Here is a 15524-nt window from a genome sequence, read left to right as displayed (position 1 = left end):
TAAATTCTACATGAGCATCCTGTTCCTTTGGTCTGGGGCCTCTGGGATCTTGGTGGAGAGATTTGCACCGCTGTTCAGGGAAAGGTTTGCAATGGCACTCTCTTGGAGGTTTGCACCAGCATTCAGGGAGATTCAGGGAGAGGTTTGCATCACTGTGTGGTGAGAGGATTGCACAAGTATTCAGTGAGAACATTGTACCATCTTTCAGGTGTTTAGGAGGTTTGCACCATACCCGGGCAAAGGTATCCCCCAACATTTAGGGAGAGGTTTGACCCAGCATTAGGGAGTGTGGTTTGCAGGCTGTGGAGGCTTTCTCAGAACAGTGTCTCTGAGGTCAGCAGTCTTGAAGAAGCAGGTGACAGCAAAGAGGAGCAATGGTACTACCTTGTCCATTCCTCCACCGTGTCCTCTGCATCTGCCAAGACCTTGATGGTGCCTGTGTGGGGCACACTCTGCTCCACAGTGGTCACTTGCTGGAGACCTACTGCTGTGACAGAGGATGTGAGCTGGGAATCTGGTGCTGCAGTGGTGACAGCACAGCCCTTCAGGACACAGCCCTTCTGGCCACCTGTGCCCTCGCTAGCCAGCCCCGCTGGGACACCAGCCAGCTTTGTGCCAGGGAAGGAAGGGATGCTAGGCTGCTGCAGCGGGTGGCAGGGTGAGCTGGGACTGGTAAAGCTGTCCATGCCTTGCTTGGGAAGAGCTGGGAGCAGAGTGGAGCTGGATTAGAGCCTGGGAGATTCTGCTCTCTGTCTGGATCCTGTAAGGTGCTCAGAGTGTGAGTTTGGGACGTTGGTAGTGTGTGTCTCACTCTCAGGGTCCTCAAGCCCGTGCTCTGCCCCAGCTTTCTCTTCATCTCCAGCAGACGGAGCAATAACACAAGGATCAACACCATCTTGCGTGTGAGGGCTTCATGGGCCTTCCCTTCATGGACAAAACCGGCATCCATGACATCCCACCATCAGGCACAAAAACCACCGCTGTATCCCCCTTCCTCCAAATGCCCATACTCTTACTCAAGGTCATGGGTGCCTCTCCCAGGTGCTTCTACAGCCACTCTAGCTTTCAGAGACAGAAATGCTTGTTGGATTTTCTCTGGAGGTGAGCTGGACACTTCTGCTGTGGTACGAATGCAATGGCAGCACACTGTGGCCTTGAGAGTGTACTGAAATGTCCAAGTTGAGCTTTTAGCACTAAGCTCTCTGTCCCTGCAGATTGCACAGATGCTGCCAGGGCAGCATCTCCCTCCTAGTTCTCTTTCAGATCCCCTTCTCACACCCCATTCCCCTCCAAGCTGAAGCACAGACACTGTGCAAGGCAAGCCCTCCTAGGCAGATGAGCCCCCTTTGCTGGCAGCCTGATTCCCACAGACCACGTGCCACCAGCAACATCTGCAGCTTTCTGTGGGAGCTCCATGGATGTGCCTAGCACTGGAGTGCTTCAGCCATGAGAACCACTGCCCTCCAGGGGACCCTTAGTGGCTTCATGGGGTTATTTTGGGTTTCCCCTGCTGTAGACAGCCTGTTCTCAGCATCTGGCTGACCCTAGTGGTCAGTGCTCTCTGTTTGCAGCTTTCAGGGCCTCTGGAGGTAGGGAGCACCAGCATTCCAGTGCATGGGTGTCCCTTCCACTGCAGGGGCTAGGGTGGTTGTAGGGTCAGCTGGGCACCCTTCCTACCTATGGTCTTCTCTCCTGGGGAGACATGGGGCACCCCGAGTTTGCATGGTCCTGGGTGCACCCACTGGCTTCTCCCCATTGCTGCTGTGGGGCTGAGAGGCCAAGCCTGGACTGGGATGGCATCTGAAACACAACAGGTAGCTGTGGATCCCCAGAAATGCCTGAGGAGAAGCCCTGTAAGCACACTGTCCAGATGCTTGTTGGACACAGCTGTTTAATGGATGTATCTCAGTACAGATAGGGAGTTGCAACCCACGCACCCACAGCCACCTCCTCACCATGGCTCTGGCCACATCTCAGACCTGGCATCCCAAATATCCCCATTGACGCTCTGGCCACATCTTGGACCTGGCATCCAAAATATCCCCATTGGCCTGGCATGCCAGGGCGGCAGAGGAAGATGTTGTGGCACTGGTGCACCTCCTGGTCTTGCAGCGGGAGAGACCCTGGAGAGGAAAACTGTGCCCTGGCTGGGGAAAGGTGGCTGAGTGGGTCAGTGCCCCAGTTTCATTGGAGATGGAGGTGAGGGAGTGACCAGGTTGCTGCAGGCACACCCCTGGTCTGTATATGGGCACACCAGGCAGGGAGAGGCTGAGGGCACTGTGGGGAAGGGATCAGAGGGGCAGGGAGCAGCTGCTGGGGCTACCATGAGACCTGGGCATTCCAACCCCTGGTGTGTTTGGAGCAAGGCTTCCAGGGTCCCTGCTCCTTCACCTGTGGGCTGAGCACATCTATCCAACCACAGGGCTTCCAAGAACCAACCCTGCCTGGTGCCTCATCCCTGCAGCTGACACCTGGGGGGCTCTGGGCTCTGCCTCCTCCTCGTCACCACAAGCATAATGCCTCTAGCAAGGTAGGGTTGCCCACTCACTGTGGGGGGAGAAGGCAGGAGTGAACAGGGCTGGGGACTGGAATGCTGGGTGGATGGAGTGCATCTCTTGGAGCCAGGGGTACAGGAGACATTGAGGGATACAGGGGAGTGCTGAGGGTAAAGTGAGGTTTGCAAGAGGGGTCCTCTACATCTGACCTTGCCCTCCTGTCCCTCTGATGCTTTCTGTTCCCAGAGCTCCTTCCCATATCACTGCTATTGGCATTAAATAATTGGTCCCCAGGAGGGCAGGGTTGAGCTGTCCCAGGGAACACTCTTCCAGACACAGCCACGAATCGTGCATGCAAGGATTGCCCTGCTGAGCTCCAGCCCCTGTTGGAGCAGGGCAGGGATGTGAAAGACCCAAGGTGGGTCAGCCACATCTTCCCCTCGAGGATCCACCATGCCAATGAGCTGGGACACTGCTTGCCGCAGACCTGTGGGTGCTGCCAGTGGCACACAGAGGCTCAGCTGTGGCTGCCCCATGGCACTGTGGGAGGCTGGGGGCACACAGATGCTCTGGGCTCCATCATAACCCCACAACTACCCAAAGCCAACCAGACCCTTCTCTGTCTGCGGATCCCTAGGAACAAGTCCTCAGGGGCTCCGGGTGCTGGCAGGTGAGGGGCTGCTGTGGGAATGTGGATCATGGGGGCAGTAGATTCCCTGCCTGCTGTGTCCCACAGTGACCCTGGGCATAGGACCTGGCACTGCAGTTCCCGTGGGGCGTGGGGGCAGTGGGCATACGCCCTGACCCTCCCCGCCTCCCTCCACCAATCAGAGGCACTCCCACTTCCTCAGCCAATCAGAGCCCTGCACCCATCCTCTTCACAGCCAATCCAAGAGAGAGGTGGGGCAGAGCACAGCATGGCTGCCTCCCCGCCAGCCAATCAGCATCTGGGTCCACCCACAGGGGAGGGCGGAGCAGATCTCCATGGCGGGAGCGGCGTCATGCCCACGAGGCGCCGCTGGGGCTTAGGCGGGGGGCTGCAGGTGCAGGGCGGCGCTGTTAGGGCGCGCAGCCAGGATGTAGGCAACGTTCTCCCGTAGGAAACTGGGCCAGTCGACACTCCTGTGGGCAGATGTGGACTCACTGGCCATCCCAGCATCACCACTCCCCTGGCATCTCCCCCAAAAAAGGGGTGCCCAGCATGGCCCCGCAACCACCCCTGCTTCACCTGGCCTCCTCCTGCTTTGTGGCTGGAAGGATCTTCTCCAGGCTCTTGCCATTCTTGCTGCTGGCAGGACTGCCCTCTGATATGGGTCCCACGTGGCTGATGCTGTGAGAGGAAGGAAGGTGCCCTTTGTCCCCATTCCTTGCACCTCAGATGGTGGTGGCAGGGAGAAGAGGGTGCCCAGGGCTGAGGGGCCACAGAGGGAAGGTGGTGAGAAGTGGGGGCACCCATTTGCATGCCAAGCCTCTACGGTGGGTGCTGGGGCTGTGGCAGGAGGTCCTGCAGGGTTTTCACCCCTGCCCCAGGGTGGGCATCTCCATACCTGACGTTGCAGGACAGCATTTCCTTTTGGTGCTTGCGGAACCAAGTGTGCTGGGCCTGGCGGCACTCGCCCTCTCCAATGAAGCCATCATTGTCCTGGTCCAGGGCCAGAAAGACTGCCCGTGCCCGCTCCCGCTCTTTGAGTGTCAGCAGCCGCAGCAGGGCATTCTGGGGGTGCAGAGAGGGGAAGGAGAGCACTCATCCCATGGGAAGCTCCCAGCTCCTATGCCCAAAGCTGTGGGGGTCTCCCACCCTGGGTGCTATAGCCTTGGGTGGTGGCCATGGGAGTCAGCCCCAGGTGCCACAGCCATGGGTGCCAGCTGTAGGAACCAGCTCTGAGTGCCGTCACCATAGGAGCTGGTCTTGGGTGCTGTGGCCCTGGGTGCTGGTTGTGGGAGCTGGTCCTGACTGCCATGCATGTGGGTGATGGATGGAGGCAAGCCCTGGATGCCACAACCATACCTGTGGCCGTAGTTTCTGCAGCAGCTGGATTGACTCATGGGAGAGGAAGTCCTGCCACTCAATATGCCCCTTCTTGTCGGGGTCCAGGGCATTGAACTGCAGAGATGCCTGCTCCTCTTGAGCCTCAGCCATAGGCCGCTCAAACTGCTGCTTGTGCACCAGGTGTTTATAGTGCAGGAAGTCATCCAGGGTCAGGCAGGTCTCTGCAGGGGACAAACTGGCTGTGCGGCGCTTGGGAACGAGTGGGAACCCTCCTCCCCACCTCCCCAGCTGCCTTCCCCAGCTTTCTGGGACCCACTGTGGGGAGGGTACACACCTGGAATGATTTTGCAGTTCTTCAGGGTCTCCATCAGGCTGTACATCTCTTCCTCCGTCAGCAGCAGATTGAGGTTGTCCTGGGGCGGGGTGCAAAGAGAAGCCATGGAGAAAAGGTATGGAGTTGGGGGATCACCCTGCTGTACAGCAGCACTGGGATCCCTTGACAGCATGTGGGTGTGGGCACACAGAGAGGGATGGTGTGCTCTGTCACCCAGGGGTGCTGCAGTGGGATGGCTCCACGCCCCTGGCCTTTGGCCATTGCAGCTCTGCCACAGCATCTCACATTCCGAGCAGCCCATCCCGTGGTCAAGGTGGGCAGCAGAAGGTGGGGAGAAGCAGGTCCCCCACTGCCCCAGACCAGGCTGTGAGGTGGGACCCTGCTCCTGTCTGTGTGGGGCAGGCTTCCCTGGGGAGCACCCACCACCCAGTAGCAGCCCCGTGTCCCCTACTTCAGGCACTCACGCAGTAGTAGCAGCTCCAGCCTGTCTCAGTGTGCGCAGTCTCTGTCACCTCCGCGGTGCTGTCCTTCTGCAGGTATCCCATGCGGCGCAGGCAGCCGTCGTGGTACACCCGGGGACAGATGCGGCATGGGAAGAGGCTCTCGGCTGTCCACACCTCACAGATCTCACACATCTCGTCATTCACAATCTGGGGTAGGAAGGGCAGATGCTCAGCAGAGCAGTGTGGGCAGGGGCATGGCTTCTCCAGGTAGGTGGTGCATTGCAGATGGAGGTGAATGTTGAAGGGCAGAGAAGATGGGAATGCATGGAGCTGGTATAGGGAATAGGTGGGTGTTGAGGTCATAAGAGACATGGCTGGCTGAGTTAGAGGACAGTGAGTGGATTTCTGGGGGCGAGTGGTGGGCAGATGGGTCTGGCTGTTGATTTGTAGAGGCTGTGGGGTTGTAGGTGCTCTAGGGTGCAGCATAGTATGTGTGGGTGGCTTGACTTTAGGGCTGTAGATTGACTGGTCTTTAGAGTTTTACGTGTGGATGAATAAGCTCTAAGGTTGTTCACATATTTTCATTTCCCTTTCTAAAGAAATACTGATGGTACCCTGCATGATTTAGCCTCAGAGAGTAGTTGGGATCTGTAGGGAAGTGATGAGAGCATGAAGCCTGACAGAGTTCAAGAAGTGTTTGGACAATGCTCTCAGGCACATGGTGTGATTCTTAGGGTGTCCTGTGCAGGGAGCAGGAATTGGACTTGATGATTCTTCTGGGTTTCTTCCAAATCAGGATGTTTTGTGGTTCTGTGTAAGGCTGTTGGTGGGCTCGGGTATAGGCTGGTTGGATGGGTGGGTGGATGGATGTTTAAGGTTGTGGGTGTGGATGGGTGGGCTGTAGGTTTTGCAGGTGTGGGTGGATAAGCTGTTGGGTTGTGGATGGGCTGGGCTGTCCAGGCTGCAGGTATGGATGGATGGCTTGAGTTGCAGGCTGACTGGCTGTAGGCTGGCAAACACACAGATCAAATTGTCCTCTCTGCCCCATAGCTGGAGCTGGACCTCTCCTTTCCAAAACACCCCAGGTTCCTTCCCAGACATAGCTGAACAGTTGCATCCTCCTCCCTGTGTGGCATCCCCAGCTGCCCAGCCTGGACCCTGGCACACTGTCCCTCTGAGCCACCTCCACAGGGCTTTGCCATGCCCAGGAAGGGTGTCACTGCCTGGCAGGCACTCTCCAGCTCTGGTCCCCATGGCTTCATCTGCTCACCTGCTCCCTCTTCTCCAGGCTGATATCTGGGGGCTCGTCATCATGCAGCTCCCTCTTGGGCCGGATGAAGGCAGGTGGTGTGAACCTGTTGGCCCGGTCAAACTCCTCTGGCTCCACACCTCGGCCATCCCGCAGCCGTTCCCAGGCCGCCTTGCTGGCACTGCTCTCCTCCGGCTGGGAAGGTCCTGCTGACGCCTCCTCCTCTCCCTCCTGCACCTCCTGTTCCAGGGTCCCCCGGCGTGAGGTCCCCGCCTCTGCCCGGCGCCGTGTCGATGGCTGCTCCCGCAGCCCGTCCTTGAAGGCTGACACGGCCAAGCTCACCTTCTGCACCCTCTCCACCGTCTGCCGCCTGGACATCAGCACCCCCATGGCTCTGTGTGGGAAGGAAGGTGCTCAGTGCTAGCACCTCAGGGCACAGTGCTGCTCCCCACCCTTGCACAATGTCTCTGACCCCAAAAAATTGTCCCAGTGGCTTTGGCCCAGAGGCACAAGGAACAGCTCAGGGCAGGGAGAAACAAGGTCTTCTTGGTAAACAGGCACTAGGGTTGTCCATGGTGGCCATGGGGAGATGGACTCCTGGTCACAGAGGGTCTGAGTGTTGGTGCAGGAGTGGGACAGAAGGCAGGGAGCTTACTCTAGTTAGACTCCAGCTTAACAAGAAGCACATCCAGGCCTTTCCCACACCAGATCAATAAATCCCAAAGGGATTGGGACCACCTGTAAGCCTAGCCCTTGCATGCGTCTCCTTTCTGCTTTGGAGAAAGCCTCTGTAGCCAGGCAAGGGGTGAAAGCTGTCCTCCTTGCAGCTCTGCCCAGGACTGGGATGTAGCAGAGCTAGAGCTGGCCCCTTACCTTCCCTAAATTCCTCTTCACCCGTGTGTCTCTTGCACTCACATGCTTGTGTGTGTACTGCTGTTGTGATCACTGGGCATCCTGCATCCTGCATCCTGCAAAGAGCCATGTGGAGAGGCTGGACCAGCCATGAGAGGGCTGTGAGGGTACAGGCGAGAAGGGAAACAGTGTATAGGCCTGGTGCACGCAGGTCCCAAGGACACTTGGTTTCCGTACCCAGGGAAGGCCATGTAAGGGTAAAATGGGGAGGCCACCACCAGCAGCAATAGCAACACAGTCTCTGTCTCACTGGGAGTGGGCCAAAGCTGGGGAGAAGCAGTATTTGGCCTCCAGTGTCTTAGGGCACACCATCACCCCAGGTGGGTCCCAGTGCTGCCCTCGTGCCCTGCTAGGATTGTGTTATGGAACATGCTGCCCAGGTCAGTAGTGGAATCATTGTCCCTGGAATTGTTCAAAAACTGTGTAGATATGGCACTTAAGGACATGTTTTAGTGGTGGCCTTGGCCATGCTGGGTTAACAGTTGGCCTCTATTATCTTAAAGGTCTTTCCCAGCCTTAATTATTCTATGATTCTACGCTGCAGTGAAGAGGCACTCCCAGCTGGTACCCAAGGACCAGGAGGCAGAGCAGGGAGATCGGAGCAGCAGCCTCCCGCCCTGCCAGCCTCAGAAGGGAAGTCCCCAGGTAGCGGGATAATTAGCAGCACGTGTGCACAGCCGGGATCTCAGGGCTGCAGGAGGCCGCCGCGCTGCGAGCACTGCTGTGGCAGGGAGCCTGGGCAGGGTAATTACAGGTGCCCCATGCTGGTAGGGCTGAGCAGAGCAGAGCGGAGCTTGCTGGCAGGCAGCAAACACCACTGTGTGCACACGCATGTGATTTCCCAGCCTCTCCCCACCACCGCGGGACCATCTGCCTGCAGATTCCCACGCGCTGAGCCGGGTGTGCAACACGTGTGGGCCCCATCCTGTGCGTGGTGGTCCCAGCAGTGCATACACACTGGGCTATTTGCACCCACTGGCTGCAGTGCCTGGCTCAGAGCTGGTGCCTGGCATTCTTCACTTGCTGGGACTTTGGAAAGGTGGGAGCAGGGCAGTGCCGGAGGCTCGTGTCCAAGCCACAGTGAGAACATCTCTGCGGCTGTGCCAGTGGAATGGAAAACACCTGGATGTCTCTACCTCCCCGCTGTGCCACCACTGCCTGCCTGAGTGGCTCAGGATCCTGTCTGCTGTGAGCAGGATCAGCTCTGCTGCTGGGCAGCAATGCAGCTCTGCCTGCAAACAGAAGAGTCGGGGATCCCCCCAAAGTCTGCCTTTGCAGGTCCCCATGTGTTGGCCGGATCCACGCCTCCTCATGCCCAAGTCTTGGGTAGAAGGAATGAGAAGAGGGTGCAGAGGGGCTGAACTCATGGAGAAAAGTGAAAACAGGGGTGTGAGCCCCAGCACAGCAGTTCCCCTGGTAGCCACATTGGTGTTTGCAATCCCCAGTTTGCTGGCAACTTCTCCCCACGGTGCTGCTGGACACTGGGTGCCCCATCCCCAGCCTCCCTGAAGTGCAATGTGGCAACCTGGGCAGTAGGATGGTGGCTGATGTGTGAACCTGCTGTAATAACCCTCAGATGAGGTTCCCCTGTGTGTTCATGTCATTGTCATCCACCAGCACTGTGCTGCTGCTGGAAGTTCCCAGCCCACCTCTCTGTTTCCTGTCCTCTCCTAAAGCCACCCTGAGCCCCTGCTGCCACTGCTGTGTGCCTGGGTTCTGGGTAGTCTCATTCATGTCATGTTGAACAGACTTGTGTCTGTTCTCAGCCTTGTTGGCCTTCCTGTCCCTGCTAGTGCTGCACAGCTGGACCCTGCCTGCCTTCAGCCTGAACTCAGTCTCCAGATCCCACTGCCTTTCCACAGGCCCTATTTTTCCTCAGGTACCCCAAACTTGCTCTGCACTCTCCAGGGCCCCCTTTCACCCATGCCCTGCCTGGCCCATTGGCTTTGTGAGCTGAGACATCACCTCCACACAGAATCAGTATTGACTTGGGGTTCTGCCAGATTTGGGGAGTCCCCCCTCTTCTGGAGACCCATGCATGTGAGGAGGGAGGACTAGGAGCAGTCTTGCCTCATAGCAGCCCAGACATCCAAGCAGCCCCTCTATCTCCCTGTGTCCCTGGGGGAAGGTGTCTCCTCCGCTATTTTTGTCCATCCCCCAAGGCACACAGTGCTACCACCTGTCTCATCATGACCTGCGGTGTGGGGGCCTCGACCTTGCTGCAAGGCTGTACCACGGGGCTATTTTTAGGTCGCCCCCACAGAGGAGCTAAATCTGGGCACAGGCAGGAGCTGCCTGCAAACACCCGGCTCCACTGAGCGCTGCCAGCACCAAGGACTGTCACAGCAGGCGGTGGGCACCTTCCCACCCCCTTGCCTTCCCTTGCCCCCAAGCCCACTGCACCCCTGTCCTGATCCTTGCGCAACACCCATTCCCCACACTCTTCTGGTTCGGATTTTTTCCTTTGCTGCTTCATCTCTGCAGCAAAACACTGAGCCAGAAAGCACTTCATCCTCTTAGCACCCAAGGACGCATATTTCCCAGCCCCACGCACCTCTCTTCATCAGAAGCTGAGGCACGAACGCAAGACTGGTGCAGCTGGAGTGAGGATAAACTTGTTGTAGGTGGGAATGGGGACATTGGTCAGACAGTGCTGGCCAGCACAGAGGCACCCTGAGACAAGGAAGCAGGGCAGAGCATCCCGATGCCAACAGAGCCAATGGTCCCAGCATGGCTTCAAAATCTCCTTTCTCTCATGGAAAGGCACACGTGGCTAATGCTGGGGTTACAGGGTGCCACGTCTGTGGTGGGTGCAGTGCGATGAGTGACACACAGGTGGGTGTATTCATGGCAGAGCGGGGGCGTTGTGGTGGCTGGGAGCACAGGATGGATGTGGCACAGAGCAGCACAGGGTGGATGTGTTTGTTAAAGCTGGATGTGTGCACAGGGAGTATGATGTGTTAGGAGTGGATGTGTTTTGGGGTGGTTGTGCTATGGTGCGGCTGGCAACGCAGGGCGGGTGTTACAGCCCACAGCAGTGACTGTGGGCATGGGGTGGGTGGTGGCTTTGGGTGCACGGATGTTGCAGAAGCTCTAGGTGTGGGATGGTGTCTGTGGCAGCTGGGGGTGTGGGATGGGTGTGTTTCAGGGGGCCATGGGTGCAGGGTGGGCTGTTGGGGTACCCAGTGGTGGCATGCAGAGATAGGCATGTGGAGCCACAGGGTCCATAGGGCTGACTGTCACCTGTCCCACAGTGTGTCCTCAGTGAAAAGTCCGACTGGCAAATAAAGGGTCAGTGGTTGCTTGGGCTGGTGCACACATGAGCAGGGTCCCTGGCACCCACCTTCACGGGGATGTGTCATAGGTGCGCCAGGAGCAGAACACTCTGGTGTGCGGCTCCCAGTTGTGCGGAAGGATGTGCCTGGTCCCCACAGACACCCTGTAGTCCAGGCCTCCTCCCAGCCTCAGGAGGCTTCTGATATTTTTACCCCAGAGCACCTTCCTGGGAGCAGCATTAGGGACCCTGGAGGCAGAGGGGTGGGGTACCAATAGGGATACCCCTGGGACATCAGAGCCTGTGGCTGCCTGGTCCCGGACTTGGTCTGAAGGGCATGGAGCAGGGCTGGGAGGAGCTGCCATGGGTCTGGCATGGCTCTGGCATAGCCCTGCACACCCTGCCAGCTGCTGCCTGCCTGGGGCAAGGAGGGGCAGCAGTGAAGGCAGAAGGCTCTGCTTCAGGGACATTGCATTCCACCTCTTGAGCTGGTTGCAGATGACCACAGGGGTCTGGCAGCACACCCCCTTGTACCTTCTCCCAGGCAGATGGCACATGCTGGGACTGTGGCACTACTGAGGCTGCTGCTGCAAGGTGATCCAGTTGCCATGGGGTAGGGTAGTCTGTGGCTGATGGTACCCTCCCCACCCTCTGCAGGGCTGTGGGAGTCCAGTGGGGTTGCCTAGGGGTTGGTCAGAGCCCCAGATGTGCCATGTCCCAGTCCAGGGGACACTAAACCAGTGGCTGCTCTCCCTGCTGGATCAGGTTGCCCATCCTGCCGCGCCATGGCAGATTTTATAGGTGTGTCGCACGCTTCCATCTCCCAGAGGGAGATGATAATGCCGTGACAGCAGAGTCCTTTCCTCTGCAGCAGACACAGCTCCTGCCCAGCTCCCACTTTTCCTCATCTCCCTCCCCCGCCCATCTCCCCAGTACCCACATGAAGACCTCAATGCCTGGGCAGGACCCTCCCACCCCATTCTCATTCCCTCTCTCAGGCACCCCATCCCAGGAGCTCTAGTCACCCCTCCCTAGCACCAGGACCCGGGGAGCAGTGGGAGAACCCACCCAAGGATCTCACAAAGTGTGGGCAGCCCATGCCATGCACCCGGCAAAGCACCAATTGTGGCAAAAAAAACCCACTTACCAGGGTCAGGGTCCGTCTGGGGAACACGAGCCCTAGACAGCAGTCCACATGGAGTCCATCGCAGCTGCTTCTGCCGATGAGCCCCTCTCCACCCGTGGGTGCTCACTGCATCCCGTGCCCCGCGTGCAAATCCCTCTCAGGGGACGGAGTGATGAGGGTGGTACCCGAGGAGCCAGAGCCCTGCACTTGCTGCTGGAGGATGCAGGAGACAGCGAGATGCTGGGAGTGGATGCCTGTGTCTAGCGCGCGCACACACACACGCACACACACACACACACACACACTCAGAGGAAGCAGGGAGCTTGTGACTGGGGCTGAGCAGATGCAGCCTGGTTTGCTGTCCCTGTACCAATTGCTGCCTGAGCTGTGTTAAACAGCTCTCTGAGACATGAAGCTTTTTTTTTTAACTGGGCTGACGTGTGCTGGGAGATACCAATAAAAGCTTTCCCTGCATCTCCTCTGGCCCCCAGGGCCGAACCACCTTTCTTAGAGAAAATCTCAAGGACTATGGAGATTGGGCTGCCTCTGTGGAGGAGTGAAGGTCTCACCTGCCCACCCACAGGATCTTCCCCAGACCAGTGCCCCAGCCAAAGGCTAACTGTATCTGCTTTAACCCAATGTGTGCTGCTCAGTGTTGCAGGCAGGCTGTCGTTCTACATTGCGGTGCAGCAGGGGCATGGTGACTGCTGGCTACGTGTGTGCAATGTGCATGGTGTGCCCGGTGCAATGCAGCACCAAGGTTTTGTTTCTCCTAGTTTCTAGGACTGAATATATCACCTGAGTGCATACCACAGGACTGTACTGGGGCTGGGGCCTCACAGAAGGTGTGAGGGAGGTGTTGAGGCAGGAGGGAGGATGCTGGTGGGGAGGGGGGGCACAGCCCTAATGCAGCACCTCTGAAGGTGGGATATCTGGTCCACATGCATCCCAGCTGCCCCACATCAGCCTCATGGAGATGGCCACTCAGCCCTCTGACATGTTCCAGAGAGGGCTACCGGTGGGTGAGGGGGCTCTGCCTTCCCTTTCAGGAACTGCCAGCTCTACCTGGGGATGATTTCGGGTGAAACAGACTCTGAGCCCTCCTAGAAGCAGCTTTCATAGAGGCTTGGGATTAGTGCTGAAGGTGAAAGCAGAGGGGCCTGGGCAGTGGGGCTGCTGCAGGGCTGTCCTGCTTCTTGGCTAAGGTGGATACAGCAGGTCTTCTGCTGACTATGAGAGAGGGAAGCTTTGCTCAGCCCCACTGCTCAGTTCCTGTTCTCAGGATGCTGCTGGGGGAAATCCCACATCTCAGCCTGACATCCTGACCATGCCAGCCCTCATGCTCTACACTGGGCAGGTCTACCTGGCTCCTTGCAGATCTGCGAGCCCCACAGAGCAGTGGACATGTGGAGAACAGTGAGCAGCAGCAGGGAGGCAAGGATATCACCTTTTCCAAGCATAGAGCCTGGAGAGCATGGACTGGGAGCACAAGATGAAGGATGAAGTTTGATGACTGAAGCTTCCTGGCACCTGGAAGATGGGCAGCACCATTCCCGATGGTCTTCTATACCCCTGAAAAAAAATGTGGTGGACTAAGCATCTGGCACCCCCTGTAGTGCCCTGCCTCCCCAGGAGCAAGTGGCTGGGACAGGGCAGCTCCGAGGGTACTTCCAGTATCCTGTTCAGGGCATGGGTGCTCCAGCTTGTGTCACATGCTGGTGCCAGGCTGGTTCCTGATCCCTGACTGCTGCTTGTCACCCTGTGTCAGCCCTCTGTAGAACAATGGGCACCAGCACTGATCCCACAATACTCATACCTTCATTACAGACCCTCCCCAGTCCTACCTAGCTGAACTGGGAGTGAGCTGAGATGGTCTGCAGCTCATATCACCTACAAGCAGATCCAGAGGTTGTGAAAAGCAGCATCTGGGTGCTGTGCTGGGATCTGAGCCAGTCTGTGGCTCCCTTCTCCACGACTGGGGATGCTCAAAGCCAGGCTGCAGACAGGATTTATCGGCTTCCTGCTTGTGGCTGTCAGGTCCTGTCTTGCTTCACTCCATCAGGCTTAACAGAGCCTTTGGTTGCCCTTCCTTGGCCCAGGATGGCTCTCTATGCTTCATCCTTCCCCAGGGATGCTTCTTTTTAGGGTGAATCACATTTTGCATTATTTAGCCTGGGTAGCATGCTGGAAAATTGTTGGGGTGCCTGTGGGGTAGAGAAAGTGAAGGCAGATGTGAGGCCCTCAGGAAACATCTCCACAGATGAACCTTGTCCCCAGAGGACTAGGGAGGTTTATGCCAGCAGGCTGTGAAAGCTTTTAGTGCTTCGGTGGGGAGAGCCCTGCCCTAGCAGTCCTGTGGCAGAGTGCAGCAATTCCTGGAAAAGCAAAGGCAAGGAGGAGCCCCAGCCCTGCTCCTGCTCTGGCTGCCAAGGGGCTTGGGCATCCTGCTGCAGGAAAGTGCCATGTCCCACCATAGGAGATCTACAGCCCAAATCCGCTTCTGCAGGGAGCATTCAGCTGCCTCCACCCTGTGCAAGATGCAGGATGCTCTTGCACCCTTTGGGGGAGAAGGAAGACACGGTCCCTTGTCCTCTTTGAAAAGCCACAGTGTGGCTGGCTGCTCGCTGGAGCGGCCGCAGTGGCAACAGGCTGGGGAAGCTTTTGACGGAGCCGGCAGAGCCGGTCTGCTGGAGGAGGGCTGCAGGGGCGGAGGTGAGAGCTGAGCTGCAGCGGGAATGTGCATTTTCGTCAGCTCCTCTCTCCGCTCCAAAATCTCGCATGACGCCCGCGTGTAGGTCACTGGCTGCGGCGGCGACGCGGCGTGTGGGCTCACCATCTGCGGCAGCTTGTGGAGCCCGCCTGGGAACGCCGCCGTGTGCTGCCCTGGCTCATCCCGGCTCCTGCCCAGCCCCCGGACCTGAAGCTGCCAGAACCCTGGGGGGACGCAGAGCGAGGGGTTAGCTCTTTCGTGAGGGAGAAGGGAGGGGCCCCCGAACTTTTGGCTTCTGCCAAGAAGCAGGAGCATCAGCATCGGCGCGCCTGCGCGAGTCAGCGTTCCTGACTGTCAGCAGGGGGTGATGGAAAAGAGAACTTGTCAAAATAGCGAGGTATCTCTTTTCAGGAGATTAGAAGTTTGGCTGATGGAGATAATAGTGTTGATGCTCTGCAGGGAGGGTTCGGAGAGGCATCGGCTCACCTCACGGCAGCTGTTTCAGAAGGGAAGTATGATACAAAAATCAGCATGAAATGGGATAAAAACTGGCTGCCTGATGGGCTGCTGTGTCAGACTGCAGGTAGGGAATGGCAGAGCATTGCCCATCGTCTGGAATAAGTGGTGCAAGAGCAGATCTGGAATAAGTGGTGAGTGAGGGAAACTATGCCTGGTCCCCTCCAGCTGTCTCAGGCCAAGACCTCCACCTGTGTGGACTCCACACAGAGTGAGGGGCTCAGAGTTTCACCCATGGACCTGCAGATATGTTCGCACTTCCCACCAACACCCAAGTGAAGCAATTCTGGTGCTGGCAGCAGATAGCACCTCTCAAGGCCACCTGCCTGTGGCTGTCCTTCATGTCCACTGACAGTTGTCTGTCCTTGTCCCTGGACATTCACACCAGCTCATTGGTGGCTGTCCATCACACCCCTGGTTATTGGCCAGTTGCTGTGCATGATGCTGATAGCTGTCCATCATGTTCCCACATCAA

General features: G+C 57.8%; 1 protein-coding gene across 1 annotated transcript; it reads right to left on the bottom strand.

Annotated features, from left to right (window-relative positions):
* Positions 1 to 1884: 1884 nt before the first annotated feature.
* PHF24 (PHD finger protein 24) lies at positions 1885 to 12238 on the bottom strand. The gene is made up of 8 exons (XM_071580490.1): positions 11845 to 12238; positions 6533 to 6905; positions 5284 to 5469; positions 4820 to 4898; positions 4504 to 4706; positions 4043 to 4209; positions 3724 to 3825; positions 1885 to 3617 (listed from the first exon to the last, which is right to left on the bottom strand). The coding sequence occupies exons 2-8, from the start codon at positions 6899 to 6901 to the stop codon at positions 3521 to 3523; spliced, it is 1203 nt and encodes a 400-aa protein (XP_071436591.1). The 5' UTR covers positions 6902 to 6905; positions 11845 to 12238; the 3' UTR covers positions 1885 to 3520.
* Positions 12239 to 15524: the final 3286 nt, after the last annotated feature.

Source organism: Pithys albifrons, chromosome Z (assembly GCF_047495875.1).
Source record: "Pithys albifrons albifrons isolate INPA30051 chromosome Z, PitAlb_v1, whole genome shotgun sequence".
Lineage (NCBI taxonomy): Eukaryota > Metazoa > Chordata > Aves > Passeriformes > Thamnophilidae > Pithys > Pithys albifrons.
Note: the sequence above shows the minus strand (reverse complement) of the source record. Positions and strands in the feature narration are given on the sequence as shown.